The sequence below is a fragment of the Mus musculus genome, chromosome 1 (genome assembly GCF_000001635.26).
Source record: "Mus musculus strain C57BL/6J chromosome 1, GRCm38.p6 C57BL/6J".
Lineage (NCBI taxonomy): Eukaryota > Metazoa > Chordata > Mammalia > Rodentia > Muridae > Mus > Mus musculus.
The window spans coordinates 163,759,346-163,779,570 of record NC_000067.6 but is presented as its reverse complement, the minus strand read 5'-3'; the positions used below and the strand labels follow the sequence as shown (position 1 = coordinate 163,779,570).

The following is a 20,225-nucleotide window of genomic DNA, read 5'->3' as shown; positions in this document are numbered from 1 at the left end:
GTCTGCGCAGGCTCAGGGTGAGGCTCCTGCGACAAATCTGACGCTCCCAGGAACAGCGCAGGAAGGGTTTGGTACTGATCTGGGAGCCTGTGATTTAGAGGCATATTCCTGGTCACTGCCCCCTGGAGGATGGGAAAGGAAGAAGCATTGCAAGCTGCAAAATTGGAACGTAAAGTCCTTAGCGTGAAAGGAGACAAGGTAACCAGTGAACCTTCTAGCTAACTAATGATGGTGATCAGACTAGCCTTTGACAACAACTTCTTTGGTGGAGCTTCTATTTTGGAACATGTAAAAGGTTCTGCATTGATTGCACTGAATTCTAGCTGGTGGAAATAGTCTGTGATGTGGATTGGATCAACTTTGAAAGTGGCATTTAAAATCCCAAAGTAGAAAACACTCCCTTCCATTATAACAAGCCAACTTCTGAACTTCCAAATCGTCCACTGATTAACTTTAACTCAAGATTCTTGAGAAATTGTTTCTTCTAAGGCAAATAATTGCTGACAATTTGGAGAGAGAAAAGAGCCGCTTTTTAGCCAAAGCAAGCTGTCTGCTCTGCTTTGAGATCCTTTAACCTGTCCATCACCGTCTTCTGGTATCACATTGTTAGCCATTCCTTCAAAAGAGTTAATAGTGATAGATTTTTATGCATAAAATGTCATGCAGAGAGACATTAAAGAGATGTTTTATGCCCCTACCAACTCACACCAATTAAATTTATTTCTGATAAAGTTGTAACTATTCTTTCAATTTATCAATAAGGAATTCCAGGCAAACTACATTCTCCATATTTATCAAAGTCTTCTTAACAAACTGTCACAAAGTTCTGTCTTATCGTTAAGGTAGTCATTATCTGCAGCTTTTTCTCTCCATCCACACTCTGATGATTAGTCTAATCGGTTCACACATGGGATTCTTCCTAACTGGACTTTCTATTTCAAATATTGATTATTCAAACCAAGGCAAAAAATGCACAAATTATCGTTCACAACATCTTTAACAATAAAAGCAAGGCACACTACTTTAAAGCAGTGGTTCTCAACTTGTGAGTCATGACCTCTCTGTGGGTGGAAGGACCCTTTCACGAAGGTCTCTAAAGTCATTGGAAAACACGAATATTTACATCAAGAGTCATAACAGTAACAAAAGTACAGTAGTTACGAAGTGGCAACCAAAATCATTTTATGGTTGGGGGTCACCACAACGTGAGAAACTTATTAAAGGGTCATAGTGTTAGGAAGGTTGAGAACCACTGCTTTAAAACTTCTGTAAAGGCTGGCAACGAAGCCTGCCTCCACCTCTGAGAATGTGAGTTCTATCTCTGGGACCCACACCATGGGAGGAGAGGAAGCTACATCTGCAAGTTGTCCTCTGACTTACACATGTGTCTGGTGACACACCACACACACGCACACACACACACACACACACACACACACACACACACACACACACACACGCACAGCAAAATAACTAAAAATATCTTTTTAATATAAAGCCTTCATATACCTAAACTTAAAAGATCAAAATATAGTTTACATTCAAATGAACATATTAAAGATTCTTGCAGAGGCTGAGTATGACTTGGAGGCCAACCTAGTCTATGTAGCCAGTTCCAGGTCAGTCAAGGATAAAAAGCAGAACCTGTTTTTTTTTTTTCCATTTTCATTAGGTATTTAGCTCATTTACATTTCCAAAGCTATACCAAAAGTCCCCCATACCCACCCACCCCCACTCCCGTACCCACCCACTACCCCTAGTTGGCCCTGGCGTTCCCCTGTACTGGGGCATATAAAGTTTGCGTGTCCAATGGGCCTCTCTTTCCAGTGATGGCCGACTAGGCCATCTTTTGATACATATGCAACTAGAGTCAAGAGCTCCGGGTTACTGGTTAGTTCATAATGTTGTTCCACCTATCGGGTTGCAGATCCCTTTAGCTCCTTGGGTACTTTCTCTAGCTCCTCCATTGGGAGCCCTGTGATCCATCCATTAGCTGACTGTGAGAATCCACTTCTGTGTTTGCTAGGCCCCGGCATAGTCTCACAAGAGACAGCTACATCTGGGTCCTTTCGATAAAATCTTGCTAGTATATGCAATGGTGTCAGCGTTTGGATGCTGATTATGGGGTGGATCCCTGGATATGGCAGTCTCTACGTGGTCCATCCTTTCATCTCAGCTCCAAACTTTGTCTTTGTAACTCCTTCCATGGGTGTTTTCTTCCCAATTCTAAGGAGGGGCATAATGTCCACACTTCAGTCTTCATTCTTCGTGAGTTTCATGTGTTTAGCAAATTGTATCTTATATCTTGGGTATCCTAGGTTTGGGGCTAATATCCACTTATCAGTGAGTACATATTGTGTGAGTTTCTTTGTGAATGTGTTACCTCACTCAGGATGATGCCCTCCAGGTCCATCCATTTGCCTAGGAATTTCATAAATTCGTTCTTTTTAATAGCTGAGTAGTACTCCATTGTGTAGATGTACCACATTTTCTGTATCCATTCCTCTGTTGAGGGGCATCTGGGTTCTTTCCAGCTTCTGGCTATTATAAATAAGGCTGCTATGAACATAGTGGAGCATGTGTCCTTCTTACCAGTTGGGGCATCTTCTGGATATATGCCCAGGAGAGGTATTGCTGGATCTTCCGGTAGTACTATGTCCAATTTTCTGAGGAACCGCCAGACTGATTTCCAGAGTGGTTTTACAAGCCTGCAATCCCACCAACAATGGAGGAGTGTTCCTCTTTCTCCACATCCACGCCAGCATCTGCTGTCACCTGAATTTTTGATCTTAGCCATTCTGACTGGTGTGAGGTGGAATCTCAGGGTTGTTTTGATTTGCATTTCCCTGATGATTAAGGATGTTGAACATTTTTTCAGGTGCTTCTCTGCCATTCGGTATTCCTCAGGTGAGAATTCTTTGTTCAGTTCTGAGCCCCATTTTTTAATGGGGTTATTTGATTTTCTGAAGTCCACCTTCTTGAGTTCTTTATATATGTTGGATATTAGTCCCCTATCTGATTTAGGATAGGTAAAGATCCTTTCCCAATCTGTTGGTGGTCTCTTTGTCTTATTGACGGTGTCTTTTGCCTTGCAGAAACTTTGGAGTTTCATTAGGTCCCATTTGTCAATTCTCGATCTTACAGCACAAGCCATTGCTGTTCTGTTCAGGAATTTTTCCCCTGTGCCCATATCTTCAAGGCTTTTCCCCACTTTCTCCTCTATAAGTTTCAGTGTCCCTGGTTTTATGTGAAGTTCTTTGATCCATTTAGATTTGACCTTAGTACAAGGAGATAAGTATGGATCGATTCGCATTCTTCTACACGATAACAACCAGTTGTGCCAGCACCAATTGTTGAAAATGCTGTCTTTCTTCCACTGGATGGTTTTAGCTCCCTTGTCGAAGATCAAGTGACCATAGGTGTGTGGGTTCATTTCTGGGTCTTCAATTCTATTCCATTGGTCTACTTGTCTGTCTCTATACCAGTACCATGCAGTTTTTATCACAATTGCTCTGTAGTAAAGCTTTAGGTCTGGCATGGTGATTCCACCAGAAGTTCTTTTATCCTTGCGAAGACTTTTTGCTATCCTAGGTTTTTTGTTATTCCAGACGAATTTGCAAATTGCTCCTTCCAATTCGTTGAAGAATTGAGTTGGAATTTTGATGGGGATTGCAGTGAATCTGTAGATTGCTTTTGGCAAGATAGCCATTTTTACAATGTTGATCCTGCCAATCCATGAGCATGGGAGATCTTTCCATCTTCTGAGATCTTCTTTAATTTCTTTCTTCAGAGATTTGAAGTTTTTATCATACAGATCTTTCACTTCCTTAGTTAGAGTCACGCCAAGATATTTTATATTATTTGTGACTATTGAGAAGGGTGTTGTTTCCCTAATTTCTTTCTCAGCCTGTTTATTCTTTGTATAGAGAAAGGCCATTGACTTATTTGAGTTTATTTTATATCCAGCTACTTCACCGAAGGTGGTTATCAGGTTTAGGAGTTCTCTGGTAGAATTTTTAGGGTCACTTATATATACTATCATATCATCTGCAAAAAGTGATATTTTGACTTCCTCTTTTCCAATTTGTATCCCCTTGATCTCCTTTTGTTGTCGAATTGCTCTGGCTAATACTTCAAGTACTATGTTGAAAAGGTAGGGAGAAAGTGGGCAGCCTTGTCTAGTCCCTGATTTTAGTGGGATTGCTTCCAGCTTCTCTCCATTTACTTTGATGTTGGCTACTGGTTTGCTGTAGATTGCTTTTATCATGTTTAGGTATGGGCCTTGAATTCCTGATCTTTCCAAAACTTTTATCATGAATGGGTGTTGGATCTTGTCAAATGCTTTTTCTGCATCTAATGAGATGATCATGTGGTTTTTGTCTTTGAGTTTGTTTATATAATGGATTACATTGATGGATTTTCGTATATTAAACCATCCCTGCATCCCTGGAATAAAACCTACTTGGTCAGGATGGATGATTGCTTTAATGTGTTCTTGGATTCGGTTAGCGAGAATTTTATTGAGGATTTTTGCATCGATATTCATAAGAGAAATTGGTCTGAAGTTCTCTATCTTTGTTGGGTCTTTCTGTGGTTTAGGTATCAGAGTAATAGTGGCTTCATAAAATGAGTTGGGTAGAGTACCTTCTACTTCTATTTTGTGAAATAGTTTGTGCAGAACTGGAATTAGATCTTCTTTGAAGGTCTGATAGAACTCTGCACTAAACCCGTCTGGTCCTGGGCTGTTTTTGGTTGGGAGACTATTAATAACTGCGTCTATTTCTTTAGGTGATATGGGACTGTTTAGATGGTCATCTTGATCCTGATTCAACTTTGGTACCTGGTATCTGTCCAGAAATTTGTCCATTTCGTCCAGGTTTTCCAGTTTTGTTGAGTATAGCCTTTTGTAGAAGGATCTGATGGTGTTTTGGATTTCTTCAGGATCTGTTGTTATGTCTCCCTTTTCATTTCTGATTTTGTTAATTAGGATTTTGTCCCTGTGCCCTTTAGTGAGTCTAGCTAAGGGTTTATCTATCTTGTTGATTTTCTCAAAGAACCAACTCCTCGTTTGGTTAATTCTTTGAATAGTTCTTCTTGTTTCCACTTGGTTGATTTCACCCCTGAGTTTGATTATTTCCTGCCGTCTACTCCTCTTGGGTGAATTTGCTTCCTTTTTTTCTAGGGCTTTTAGATGTGTTGTCAAGCTGCTAGTATGTGCTCTCTCCAGTTTCTTCTTGGAGGCACTCAGAGCTATGAGTTTCCCTCTTAGAAATGCTTTCATTGTGTCCCAAAGGTTTGGGTACATTGTGGCTTCATTTTCATTAAACTCTAAAAAGTCTTTAATTTCTTTCTTTATTCCTTCCTTGACCAAGGTATCATTGAGAAGAGTGTTGTTCAGTTTCCACGTGAATGTTGGCTTTCCATTATTTATGTTGTTATTGAAGATCAGTCTTAGGCCATGGTGGTCTGATAGGATACATGGGACAATTTCAATATTTTTGTATCTGTTGAGGCCTGTTTTGTGACCAATTATATGGTCAATTTTGGAGAAGGTCCTGTGAGGTGCTGAGAAGAAGGTATATCCTTTTGTTTTAGGATAAAATGTTCTGTAGATATCTGTCAGGTCCATTTGTTTCATAACTTCTGTTAGTTTCAGTGTGTCCCTGTTTAGTTTCTGTTTACAGGATCTGTCCATTGAAGAAAGTGGTGTGTTGAAGTCTCCCACTATTATTGTGTGAGGTGCAATGTGTGCTTTGAGCTTTACTAAAGTGTCTTTAATGAATGTGGCTGCCCTTGCATTTGGTGCGTAGATATTCAGAATTGAGAGTTCCTCTTGGAGGATTTTACCTTTGATGAGTATGAAGTGTCCCTTCTTGTCTTTTTTGATAAATTTGGGTTGGAAGTCGATTTTATCCGATATTAAAATGGCTACTCCAGCTTGTTTCTTCAGTCCATTTGCTTGGAAAATTGTTTTCCAGCCTTTCACTCTGAGGTAGTGTCTGTCTTTTTCCCTGAGATGGGTTTCCTGTAAGCAGCAGAATGTTGGGTCCTGTTTGTGTAGCCAGTCTGTTAGTCTATGTCTTTTTATTGGGGAATTGAGTCCATTGATATTAAGAGATATTAAGGAAAAGTAATTGTTGCTTCCTTTTATTTTTGTTGTTAGAGTTGGCATTCTGTTCTTGTGGCTGTCTTCTTTTTGGTTTGTTGAATGATTACTTTCTTTGTTGTTCTAGGGCATGATTTCCGTCCTTGTATTGATTCTTTTCTGTTATTATCCTTTGAAGGGCTGGATTCGTGGAAAGATATTGTGTGAATTTGGTTTTGTCGTGGAATACTTTGGTTTCTCCATCTATGGTAATTGAGAGTTTGGCCGGGTATAGTAGCCTGGGCTGGCATTTGTGTTCTCTTAGTGTCTGTATAACATCTGTCCAGGCTCTTCTGGCTTTCATAGTCTCTGGTGAAAAGTCTGGTGTAATTCTGATAGGCCTTCCTTTATATGTTACTTGACCTTTCTCCCTTACTGCTTTTAATATTTTATCTTTATTTACTGCATTTGTTGTTCTGATTATTATGTGTCGGGAGGAATTTCTTTTCTGGTCCAGTCTATTTGGAGTTCTGTAGGCTTCTTGTATGATCATGGGCATCTCTTTCTTTATGTTTGGGAAGTTTTCTTCTATTATTTTGTTGAAGATATTTGCTGGCCCTTTAAGTTGAAAATCTTCATTCTCATCAATTCCTATTATCCGTAGGTTTGGTCTTCTCATTGTGTCCTGGATTACCTGGATGTTTTGAGTTAGGATCCTTTTGCATTTTGTATTTTCTTTGACTGTTGTGTTGATGTTCTCTATGGAATCTTCTGCACCTGAGATTCTCTCTTCCATTTCTTGTATTCTGTTGCTGATGCTCGCATCTATGGTTCCAGATTTCTTTCCTAGGGTTTCTATCTCCAGAGTTGCCTCGCTTTGGGTTTTCTTTATTGTGTCCACTTCCCCTTTTAGTTCTAGTATGGTTTTGTTCATTTCCATCACCTGTTTGGATGTGTTTTCCTATTTTTCCTTAATGATTTCTACCTGTTTGGCTGTGTTTTCCTGCTTTTCTTTAAGGGCCTGTAACTCTTTAGCAGTGCTCTCCTGTAATTCTTTAAGTGACTTATGAAAGTCCTTCTTGATGTCCTCTATCATCATCATGAGAAATGTTTTTAAATCTGTGTCTAGATTTTAGGTTGTGTTGGGGTGCCCAGGACTAGGTGGGGTGGGAGTGCTGCGTTCTGATGATGGTGAGTGGTCTTGATTTCTGTTAGTAGGATTCTTACGTTTGCCTTTCGCCATCTGGTGATCTCTGAAGCTAGCTGTTTTAGTTGTCACTGTTAAGAGCTTGTTCTTCAGGTGACTCTGTTAGCCTCTATAAGCAGACCTGGAGGGTAGCACTCTCCTTAGTTTCAGTGGGCAGAGTATTCTCTGCAGGCAAGCTCTCTTCTTGCAGGGAAGGTACCCAGATATCTGGTGTTCGAACCAGACTCCTGGCAGAAGTTGTGTTCCACTCACTAGAGGTCTTAGGATCCCGTGTGGAATCCTGTGTGGGCCCTTGCGGGTGTCAGGCGACTCCGCTGGCAAGGTAGCCGGGGGCTCCAGTGGAGCGGAAGGGGCTTTTGCCCCAGATCAGGCCCGAGTAGCCTGCTTCCCTATGTACCGCAGTCTCAGGTTCCACGCGATTGGATTGGGGCAGGCGCTGTGTTCCACTCACCAGAGGTCTTAGGATCCCGTGGGGAGTCCTGTGTGGGCCCTTGCGGGTGTTGGGCAAGACTCTGCTGGCAAGGTAGCCCGGGGCTCGAGTCCAGAACCTGTTTTTAAAGGAACTTAACTAAACACCACACAACACCACACCACACACAAGCACACATACACATCACGCGCGTGTGCATGCACGCGCACACGCACACACACATATGAATATGTACTTGGAAGCAAACAAATAAGCAGTATTTCTCCATAGCCTCTGCTTCAGTTCTAGTTCCTCGTTCCCATCTAGGTTCCCCTTAATGATGAACTGTAACTGTCAAGTCAAATAAACCCTTTTCTCCCCAGGTTGCTCTTGGTCAGTATTTTATCACAGCAACAAACCACTGATGTCAGATTGAATAAAGTATGTGGCTTTACTATGAAACCTGACTCTGCATCTCTGTTGCTCTTTTCATGAACTGATAGCAGGCTTTATAGCTTTACCTTAAAGAAATTCTCAGTGCAAATCTATTTAATATAGAATGGTGATTCAGCTAAAAATAAAAATTAAATGCTACGAACATTAAAAAAATTAACTTCTGCTTATCAAAAAAGACATCAAAGAAAGCAAAAAGATGAGTCAAATTGGCATAAGACATTTGCATAAAATACAAACTAAGAAAGGGGTACTATTCAGGCTATGTTATGATCCTTTGCTAATCAAAGAAGAAAATATAACCTACTTGAAAATGGGCAAAGAAGGAAATAGGAATACAAAGTAAAGAAAGAAGAAATGAAGGAAGGGAGGGAGGGAAAGAGGAAGGGAAGAAGGAAGGAAGGAGGGAGGGAAGGAAGGAAGGAAGGGAGGGAGGAAAGAAGGAAGGAAAGAAGGAAGGAAGGAAGGAAGGAAGGAAGGAAGGAAGGAAGGAAGGAAGGAAGGAAGAATCTGGTGAAATTGAGAAGTCCTAGAGATTTTTGGTTCACATTTTCTACTGTTTGTGCAGTAGAATAATTATGTGAGACTAAAATGTCTGATTATTTTAACGTTGAATAGATACTTTAGAGCTCAGCTATTCTGCTCTTGGTTTTGTGTCTTAGAGAAAATCCTAGTGTCGGTGTACAATGAAGAGTATTCAAGAATGATCATATGAGTTGCAGACTGTAAAAAAGCAACTTAAAACCGGGATCTGAAGTACTTTAGACAATGAAAAAAGTCAGAAATGTCTGTATTTCAAGGATGTGAAGACAAAAAGACTACTGATAGTTACATATAAGACTTTTGTAAAATTTCAGATAATCTACTTGCAAAAATATGAATTCTTGGTCTGGTTCTATGAGATATTGAAAATTCATAAGCTATATAATTTCCAGAATTATAAAAATTTTCTTCCCAAATTCCATGCATTGCTTTAGTGGCATCCTATAATAACAGTTCAGGGGAATATGAATCTCTGTTCTGTTCTGAGAATGTTATCATTTCCAAACTATCATCTAACCAGATGTGTTGAGTCTGTTTTGGGGTGTGGATAACATTCTGGATTCTTTTCCTTTGATACCCTTGAGGGAAGTATGCCCCATTATTGCTTCCCATATAGTCTTCAATATAGCATTGCAGAAGATCTTGTTACTACCAAATGAACTAACTGCAAAAGAAAATTATAAATTTGACACTCTTTTGAAAAATACATTAAAGATAAAAAGGTAAGACTATGATGAAAGGATTTTTCATAAATAAATGGGATCAATCACCTACATTACAATTTTAAAAGAGCTCAATTATAAAACTTAAAATAAGCAAAAAATTGTCTTACAAATAAAAAGCACTATTAACACATGGTGATTCAAGATTCTTTGTCATGAAATGTAGCCCATGATAAAATATGCTATGTACTGATACTAGTTTAAACCCATACTGTTTAGGAGTAAAGCACTCTGAACTTTGTGGTTTGAAACACACATTTCTTAGCTTCCAGTCCTGTAGGCCATACTTATCAAATGAGTCCTATTAGGCTAGAGCCAGGATGTGATCAACAGACTTAACCCTTTCTGAATGATTTTCATGTCTGCCCACATCTTCTCCTTTCCTGTCTTCAAGAACTCATTTATACTCCTCTGGTGTGGCCTCTTCTGACTCCACAGCTGGCAATTTTACCTCAGACCTTTCTCATCTTGCTCTCTTTTTGACCCATGTTTTATCATATTTGCCTCCCCATAACCAGGCAATATTTTATACATTTAAAAACATATATGGATTATCTGGAAACTTTAGAACAACATTTCCACATCAAGGAGGGTCTTAAATTTTAGTGAAATATGTTATTGCCTCATGAGGTAACACATTTACAAGCTTCTGAGATTTTTTTGGGGGGGAGGCTCTCCAGAACACTCTGTAATACACTTTCTAATAGGACCGTCCAGAGATTCCAGGACCTAAACTAGTATCCAAAGAGTATACATGGAGGGATCCATGGCTTCAGCTACAAATGTAGCAGAGGATTTCCTTATCTGACATCAATAGGATGGGAGGCCCTTGGTCCTATGGCAGTGATGCCCCAGCAGAGAGAGATGCTAGGGCGGTGAGGTGGAAGTGGGTGGGTGGGTGAATGGGGGAGCACCCTCATAGAGGCAGGGGAGGGAGGAGGGTCTAGGGGATTTGCAGAGGGGAAACCAGGAAGGGGGATAACATTTGAAATGTAAATAAATAAAGTAATCAATTAAAAAAGAAAATAAAGCTGGGTGTGGTGGCACACACCTTAATCCCAGGACTTGGGAGGCAGAGGCAGGTGGATTTCTGAGTTTGAGGCCAGCCTGGTCTACAGAGTGAGTTCCAGGACAGCCAGGGCTATGCAGAGAAACCCTGTCTCAAACTCCCAAAAAAATGAATAACATACAAGCACCTATAAGCATTTTATGTGACTTTAGAATAAAATAATAAACAGAATAGGGACAAGCAAACATATCCTGAGTTAACCCAAGACAGAAATCCCATGCAAGTTAAAGAAAGAGATACATCAGACGTCTGCCACACCAGGACCATCCAAGTTAAGAACTCTCCCAATACCTACTATAACAGGAACATCCAGGGACCAAAGTCATCCAGATGGCTAAAAACCCTCAAATGAACACAATCAACAAAAGCCAGAGCAATACGACACCTTCAGGGCACAGCAACCCTACTACAGCAAACTCTGGATGTCCTAACGCAACCAAAGCACAAGAAAATGACCTTACATCAGATTTTATAAAGATGATAGAGGCCTTTAAAGAGGAAATGAATAAACCCCTTAAAGAAATGTAGGCCATACAGTTAAATATATGAAACAAATAAGTAAAACTGTTCAAGACCTGAAAATGGAAATAGAGGCAAAAAGAACACAAACAGGGAATCCTGGAGATGGAAAACCTAGGGAAGAAAATAGGAACAACGGCGAGCATTGCTAACAGAATACAAGAGATCGAAGAGAGACTCTCAGGTATAGAAAATATGATAGAAGAAATTGATATGTCAGTCAAAGAAAAATTTAAATCTAAAAAAATTCCAGACATAAAACATCCAGGGAATCTGGCATACCATAAAAAGACCTAGCCTAAGAATAAAAGGAATAGAAGAAGGTGAAGAGTCCCAGCTTCAAAGACCAGAAAATATTTTCAACAAAATCATAGAAGAATACTTTCCTAACCTAAAGAAAGAGAAGCTTATAAACATATAAGAAGCTTATAGAACACCAATTAGGTTGGACATAAGAAAGAAAATTATCCCATCATATAATAATCAAACCACAAAATTTACAGAAAAAAGAAAGAATATTAAAATTGGCAAGGGAAAAAAGACCAGGTAACATATGCAGGCAGACAATCAGAATTACACCCAACTTCTCAGCAGAGACTCTAAAAGCTAGAAGGGCCTGAATAAATATCTTGCAACCTCTAGAAAACCACAGATGCCAGCCCAGACTACTATATTCAGCAGAACTCTCAATCAACATATATGGATAAAACAAAATATTTAAAGACAAATCCAAATTTAAACAATATCTGTAACAAATCCAGCCCTACAGAAAATGCTAGAAGGAAAACTCCAACTAAGGAGGAAAACCGCATCTAAGAAAACAGGAAGTAAGTAATTCCGTACCGGCAAAGGCAATGGAAGTAAACACACACACACACACACACACACACACACACACACACACGCACGTACGCTCGCACGCTCGCACGCACGCACGCGCAGGCACGCATGCACACTAACACCACCATCAAGATAATAGGAATTAACAATTACTGGTCATAATATATCTCAGCATCAATGGACTCAATTTCCAAATAAAGAGACACAGGCTAACAGACTGTATGTGAAAACAGCAGTCAACATCCTGCTAGATACAAAAACCACACCTCAGCAACAATGATACACATTACTTCAGAGTAAAGGGCTGGAAAAAAAATTCCAAGCAAATGACCAAGAAACAATCTGGAATAGCCATATCTAATAAAATATATCTAGTATCTAATGAAATAGATTTTCAACCAAAATTAATCAAAAGAGACAGGGGAGTGTAGTACATACTCATCAAAGGAAAACAATCTACCAAGATGATATCTCAATTCTGAACATTTATGCCTCAAACACAAGGACACCTGATTCGTAAAAGAAACATTTCTAAAACTTAAATTGCTCAGTGAACCTCACACTTCGAAAGTAGGAGACTTCAACACCCAACTCTCACCAACTGACAGGCAAAATCTAAACAGAAATAATGAAACTATCGGACATGAATCAAATGGACCTAACAGGTATCTATAGAAAATTTCACCCAAACACAAAAGAATATACCTTCTCAGCACCTTATGGAGCTTTCCTGAAAATTGATCATATTTGATTACAAAGCAAGCCTCAACAGATACACAAAAATTGAAATGATGCCTTGTATCTTTTCAGACCATTGTTGATTAAGCTGGACAGCAACAGCAACAGAAACATCAGAAAGCCTACACACACATGGAAATCTGACAACTCTAATCAATGATTGCTGGGTCAGGGACAAATTAGGAAAAACAATTAAAGACTTTTGAAAATACAATGAAAATGAAGGCACAACATACCCAAATTCATGGGCTACAATGAAAGCAGTGTTAAGAGAAATTTTCTTCATAGCACTAAGTGCCTCAAAAATAAATTAGAAAGTTCCCATACCAGCAATTTAAAAGTACACCTTAAATCTCTGGGGGGGGGGGGGAAGTAAGCACACTGAAGTAGAGTAGAAGGCAGGAAATTATCAAAGCCATGACTGAAATCAATCAGTTAGAAATAAAGAAAACAATACAAAGAATCAACAAAACCAAGAGCTGTTTTTTTTTTTGAGAAAATCAACAAGATAGACAAACCCTTACACAAACTAATGAAAATATAAAGAGACAGTATCCAAATAAACAAAATCAGAAATGAAAAGGAAGACATAATGACACTGAGGAAATTCAAAGAATCATTAGGTCTTACTTCAAAAGCCTGTATTCCACAAAATTGGAACATCTTTAAAAAAAATAGATGATTTTTTTTCAGACAAATACCACTTACCAAAGTTAAATTGAAATCAGGTAAACTATTTAAGCCTCCGTATATCCCTATAACCCCCTAGGAAATAGAAGCAGTCAATAAAAGTCTTCCAACCAAAAAAAAAAAAGCCCAGGGCCAGATGGTTTTAGTAGAGAATTCTACCAGACTTTTAAAGAAGAGCTAAAACCAATACCCCTCAAACTATTCCACAAAATAGAAAGAGAAGGAACAATGCCAAACTCATTCAATGAAGTCATAGTCACCTTGAAACCTAAACCACACAGACTCAACCAAGAAAGAGAATTTTAGACCAATTTCCCTTATGAACACTGATAAAATAATACTCAAGATATTCGCAAACCAAATCCAGGAACACATCAAAGACATCATCCATCAAGATCAAGTAGGCTTCATCCCAGGGATGCAGGGATGGTTCAATATATTAAAATCCATCAATGTAATCCATCATATAAACAAACTGAAAGAAAAAAACCCACATGATTCTCTCATTAGAGCTGAAAAAGCCTTTGACAAAATCTAACATCACTTCATGTTAAAAGTCTTGGAGAGATCAGGAATACAAGGCACGTACATAAACATAATAAAAGAAATTTACAGCAAGCCAATAGCTAATATAATAGAGAGAGCTTAAAGTAATTCTACTAAAATCAGGAATAGTACAAAGCTTTCCACTGTCTCCATATCTACTTAATATAGTACTTAAAGTTCTAGCCTGAGGAATAAGACAACTAGAGGAGATCACAGCAATACAAATTGGAATGGAAGAAGTCAAAGTATCACCATTTTCAGATGATATGTTAGTATACATAAACGACCCCCAAAATACTACCAGAGAACTTCTACAGCTGATAACTACCTCCAGCAAAGTGGCTAAATATAAAATTAACTAAAAAAATAAATCAGCAGCTCTCCTTTATACACATGATAAATGGGTAGAGAAAGAAATTAGGACCTGGGCGGTGGTAGCACACGCCTTTAATCCCAGCACTTGGGAGGCAGAGGCAGGCGGATTTCTGAGTTCAAGGCCAGCCTGGTCTACAGAGTGAGTTCCAGGACAGCCAGGGCTACACAGAGAAACCCTGTCTCAGGAAAAGAAAGAGAGGGAAAGAAAGAAAGAAAAAGAGAGAGAGAGAGAGAGAGAGAGAGAGAGAGAGAGAGAGAAGAAAGAGAGAGGGAGGGAGGGAGGGAGGGAGGGAGGGAGGGAGGGAGGGAGGGAAGGAAGGAAGGAAGGAAGGAAGGAAGGAAGGAAGGAAGGAAGGAAGGAAGGAAGGAAGGAAGGAAGGAAGAAAGAAAGTAAGTAAGTTAGGGAAACAAGATCCTTTATAATAGCCATGAATAATATGAAATATTTTGGTATAGCACTATCCGAGCAATTGAAAGACCTATATGACAAGAACTTCAAGTCGCTGAAGAAAGAAATAGAGGAAGATATCAGAAGATGGAAAGATTTCCCATGTTCATGGATCAGTAGATTATCATAGTGAAAATGGCCATCTTACCAAAACAGTTTACAGATTCACTGCAACTTCCATCAAAATTCCAACACAATTCTTTACAGACTCTGACAGATCAGTTCTCTACTTCATATGGAAAAACAAGCAAAAATAACCCAGAATAGCTAAAAACAATCCTGTACAATAAAAAGAAATATCATCACTACCCCTGATCTAAGGCTATACTACAGAGCAATAGTAATAAAAATAGCACGATATGGGTGTAGGAACAGTCAGTTTGATCAACGGAATCGAACCAAAAACCCTGAAATAAATCCATACACCCACAGAAACTTGATTTTTGACAAAACCATTCAATGGAAAAAAGAAAGCATCTTAAAAAAAATGGTGCTAGTCTAACTGGATTTCTGCTTGTAGAAGAATGCAAATAGATACATATCTATCACCCTGCACAAAATTCAAGTCCAAGTTGATCAAAGACATCAACATAAACCAAGTTACACTTAATCTAATAGAATATCAACTGAGGAATAGCCTTGAACTCATTGGTACAGGAGACAAGTTTCTGAACAGAACACCGGTGGCTCAGGTTCTAAGATCAACAATTGATAATGGGACCTCATGAAACTGAAAGGCTTCTATAAGGCAAAGAATGCTGTCAATAGGACAAAATGGCAGCCTACAGATTGGGAAAGAATCTTCACCTACCCTACATCTGACAGGGGTCTAATATCTAGAATTTATAAAGAACTCAAGAAGTTAGACACCAACGAACCAAATAACCCAACTAAAAATGGGTTACAGAGCCAAAAAGAATTCTCAACAGAGGAATCTCAAATGGCTGAGAAAGACTTAAAGAAATGCTTAAAGTTCTTATTCATCAGGGAAATACAAATCAGAACAACTCTGAGGTTCCATCTTACATTGGTCAGAGTAGCTATGATAAAAGTCTCAAGTGGTGGCACATGCTGTTTGAGGGTGTGGAGCAAGGGAAACACTCCTCCACTGCTGGTAGGAGTACAAACTTGTACAACCATGTTGGAAATCAATTTGGTGGTTTCTCCAATAATAGGGAGACCCATTCAAGCTACACCACTCCTAGGCATATACCTGAAAGATGTGCCACTATCCCACAAAGACACTTGCTCAACTATGTTCATAGCAGTTTTATTCATAGTAGCCAGAAACTGAAAACAATCTAGATGTTCCTCAACTGAAGAATGAATAAAGAAATGTGGTTCATCTACACAATGGAATATCATTCAGCTATTAAAAACAAAGACATCACAAATTTTGCAGCCAAATGGATAGATCCCAAAAGATTTGTATGGCATGTACTCACTTATAAGTGGATTTTAGCCATAAAATACAGGATTCCCATGCAACACTTCATAGACCCAAAGAAGCTAAACAAGAAGGAAGTCCCGAATTAGGATGCTTGATTCTCACTTAGAAGGGGGAATAAAATAGTTGTAGGAGGTAGATGGAGGGAAGGAAGAGAGTGGGAGAAGGAATGGGGAGGGGAATTGAGGGAGTTCAGGATCAGGTGTGGGGAGGGCAAGGAGAGATGGCCAGATGGCTATGAGAATGAGTGGAAATCTGCAACTGGTGGGTGTGGAAAAGTAGCAGATGTCTAGAGGATGTGCTGGAGACCTGGGATAGGGGAGGCACCCAAGAATCACTGAGGGTGACATTAGATGTGACTTACAGCACTGGGTATATGGAACCTGAAGAGACCACCTTCTGTAGCCAGGCAGGAACCTCATGGAGCAATAAATAGGGACTCCAACCCACCCACAAACTTTCTACCCAAAATTTCGCCTGTATACAAGAAATGTAGTGGCCCCTCTGATACTATTAATGATACTCTGTTATGCTTGCAGACAAGAGATCATCATGGCTGTCCTTTGAGAGACTCCACCCAGCAGCTGACTTAGACAGATGCAGAGACCCACAGCCAAACAGTGGATGGAGCATGGGGATTTTTATGGAAGAGTTGGGGGAAGGATTTTGGGCCTCAAAGGGGACAGATACTCCACAGGAAGACCAACAGAGTCAACTAACCTGAACTCTGGGGGCTCTCAAAAAATGAACCACCAACCAAAGAGCATACATGGGCTGGAAGTAGCCCCCTCTACATTAGTAGCAGAGGTGCAGCTTACTCTCTATGAGGATCTCAACAACTGGAGTGAGGGCTATTCCAAAAGCTTTTGCCTGTCTATGAGATATGTTCTTCTAGCTGGGCGGTCTTGTCTGGCCTCAGTGGAAGAGGATGTACCTAGACCCACAGAGACTTGATATGCCATGGTAGGGGTATATCCCTGGGAGCTCCCACCCACTCAGAGGAGAAGGGGATGGGGGGATGAAGGGAGGGATTGAGATGTAAAGTGAATAAATGAAATAAAATAACAAAATAAAAATAGTTCAAATAAACTATTTAAAAGTTTTCATCCTGATTTACTTCAGCAATCTTGGTATAGTTCTTTCTTACCTTGTGACTGCCTTTGGGACATCATCAAATGGCCATTGTGGTCCAAAGAATCCACAACCACCAGTTATTAGTGCAGTCATCGTCTCACTTTTCGAATTAATTTGAGCTCATGATACACATCTTAATACAAAGGAGATTTCAGTTAAAAGGAGTCCTTACAATGCATCTTATTCTTGATGGTGGCAACCCCCTATTGACAACCAGTATGACATAGCAAACAATTATGACATCACTGGGTGACTCCAAGTGTCAGAATAGGGAGAGAAGTGGCCCATAAGGATAATGATTCTTGAGTCTGTGATTTTCTCTTATAGTATGAAAAATGCTTTAATAGCTATGTGTTATGCCAACCTCATGATAATTGTTACTTGATATACAATCAAATGAATGTATTGTCTTTATACACAGGAGATATGCATTTAGTCACAGACACTTACTTGTCTTTGCAATTTAATATCTGCAGATTTATTTGTTAAAGTAGAAGTTATGAGAGAGTATAGATACTGTTACTCTCATGTGTATCCTTTTGAAGAAATGTACTTAGAATGATCAAGGGGAGAGGATCAGAACTTTGGTTATTATATACTGATTTATTAATTTTTCCAAAATGTATAATCAGGTATTTCTTTAGACCTGGGTAGGCAAGTAAATCTACCCATGAATAGGCATACCTGTGAGTAAGGCATAGTTTCTGACTCGAGAGGGTACCTTTAAATGCAGCATAAGTACAGAGGAAAGAAGTAGATAAAATTCTTAGCCATATATTCTACATGGAACTAGAATGTAGTTCCATAAAAGCTAAGGAGGATGTGACTGGAGAATCATTATTTAAGACTTGAGAGGCCATTGAGGGCACAGGACACTCTCCAAAGAACTGAGGTTATAAGAACTAGAGAGTGACCTCAACAACTAGAGGACAAGCAATCAACATTTCTGCTATGTAAGCCATCATTTCCATCCACCTACATCTCAGTTTTATGTGTTGTTTTTCCCTTGACCATTCTACTTAAGTTTTAAAACCTATTAATCATGAAGTCCTCATGAAAGATGGCACACCATCTCTTACAGTCACTCTGTGGCTTCCAATTCCACAATCTCACACCAATACCATTTGAGTTAGATATTCACTGACTCCAAACTCACTACCTATTTGTTAGAGCATATTTCATACTTCAGGCACACTTCAGAGCTAACGAAATAGGTAAAGAAGTAGTCAAAGATCATGTGACCACTTGGGGAAAATTTAAGCTATGGCCATATTAGCATCCAGGTGTTTCCTCTGAAGTTTTAGTAGCAGGATTAGAAAGAATTTAATGCGGAAAGCACATGAGAATGGCCAGGCACCTCTCTTGGAATGACTTGAAAAGTGTGTGGTGACCAAGGAGGTTCCCTCATCACCTCTGTAAGAAAAGTTACTGCTGTGCCATGAATGCCTGTGACATAACCTCTGCGTCATTAAGTACAGAACAAGAACAGCCAACTCATTCCAGTTAGTTCCTATTAACTGCCAGTTGGAAATAACACTGGAGTTAGGTGAAAAACGAATCTATATTTCCAGGATTGACATAAATTATTTTCCATTGAGTAACATAATCACAGCTTAACCAAGGAGCCAAAGCCTTGTCATCTGTAATTTGACTTTAAGACTTTAGCTTTATTTTCTTTCCCTTCCTTTCCTTTCCCCACTCATTTCTGCTTTCCCCCTTCCACCTTCCTTTGCTCTCCCCTCTCTCCTCTTTAATTACTCCTCTCTCCTGTGATAGGCAGAACTTGTTATAGAAATGACTGCAGATCAGAAAGATCGTTTCAAATGTGTAAACTTTGTCTGTCTTTGCTAATTATCATTTTCCTTTCATTTTTTCCCTTCATTTACATGATTTTTTTCTTTTGATTTTTTTCTTTCATTTAGTCATGCTTGTGTACACTAGAATAGATTATTTTTTAAATTTCATTTTTATGATATTTGTACTTTTCCAGTATTCAGTTTTGTAGTTCAAGACACACATACAATGTGGAATGATTAATTCCTCTGATATTCTCATTTCCATGTGCTGGGAACTTTCAAATTCTTCCTCTCTAGTGATTTTTAAACATGTAATTGATAGTTTTAGACACAGTTATCCATGGTGCTATGGAATTTATTCCAGCTAGCTCTATCTAATACCCACTATCTACCCTCTTATTACTCTTCTCTTCTCCTGCTCTCCCTACTCTAGTGAATTTTGGTCTACTCTCAGTATCTGTGAAGGTTTTTAAAGATTCCAGGAATGAGTGGTAACTCATTTGCTTCTCTGTTCTTTATTTCCCTTAACATACAACCCTCCAGGTTGATCCATTGTTATAAGTCATAGAGTTTCATTCTATCATACGGGCCAGTCACATTCTATCAAGTGTTCTTATTTCATATATCCCACAGGTTAATCTTCGATATCCACATTTCTCGGTTTGAATCAGATTATTGAGTATATAGCAAGCAAAAGTAAAAGAATAAATAGCAAGGAGTAGATTGTAGAAATAGCAGATAGCAAAACATCGTTAAATCAATGCTCACAATACTCAGCAGAAACAACCGGGTGAGAAGCTTGACTGGGAAACTAAGTAAAACTAAGTCAGGGGCTTACAATCACCGCGAAGAAACTGACTGGGGAAGAGGAGGCAACAAACAGGTGTTCTTGATCAACAAACTGCCAAGCAGGACGTCTTCCCCTAAATGAGACTTCTTTGGTTTTACATTTTTATTTTAAGATGAACTTTTAAAAATTATCTTTCTTTGGCACGTGATGTCTCTGGGCTTTTATATGTGTAAGATTGTATGGTCTGTAATCAAGAACACTTTGAGGATACACTTGACATCTTTTGTGACTGGATAGATTAATTATTTTTCTTACCTAATTGCTCTGGATATGTCTTCTATTATTATCTTGAAATGGTGAAAGTGGACATTCTTGTTTTTTTTTCCCCCAGAAATACTTTTAGAATTTCATCAC

At 39.1% G+C, this 20,225-nt stretch overlaps 1 protein-coding gene and 1 long non-coding RNA gene across 3 annotated transcripts in view; one reads left to right on the top strand and one right to left on the bottom strand.

Annotated features, from left to right (window-relative positions):
* The window catches only part of Kifap3 (kinesin-associated protein 3), a 154,970-nt gene extending 137,537 nt beyond the window's left edge, over positions 1 to 17,433 (bottom strand). The window contains exon 1 of one of the 2 annotated variants that reach the window (XM_006496681.3): positions 17,239 to 17,433. In XM_006496681.3, the coding sequence (XP_006496744.1) occupies positions 17,239 to 17,318 (80 nt within the window). In that variant the 5' untranslated portion in view covers positions 17,319 to 17,433. The remainder of the gene's footprint in view (positions 1 to 17,238) is intronic. The other variant, XM_006496679.3, reaches the window with a different exon arrangement.
* Positions 31 to 17,183, top strand: Gm51663 (predicted gene, 51663). Its single transcript, NR_165475.1, has 2 exons — positions 31 to 198; positions 16,631 to 17,183. It is a non-coding gene; the product is annotated as a predicted gene, 51663 (long non-coding RNA).
* Positions 17,434 to 20,225: the final 2,792 nt, after the last annotated feature.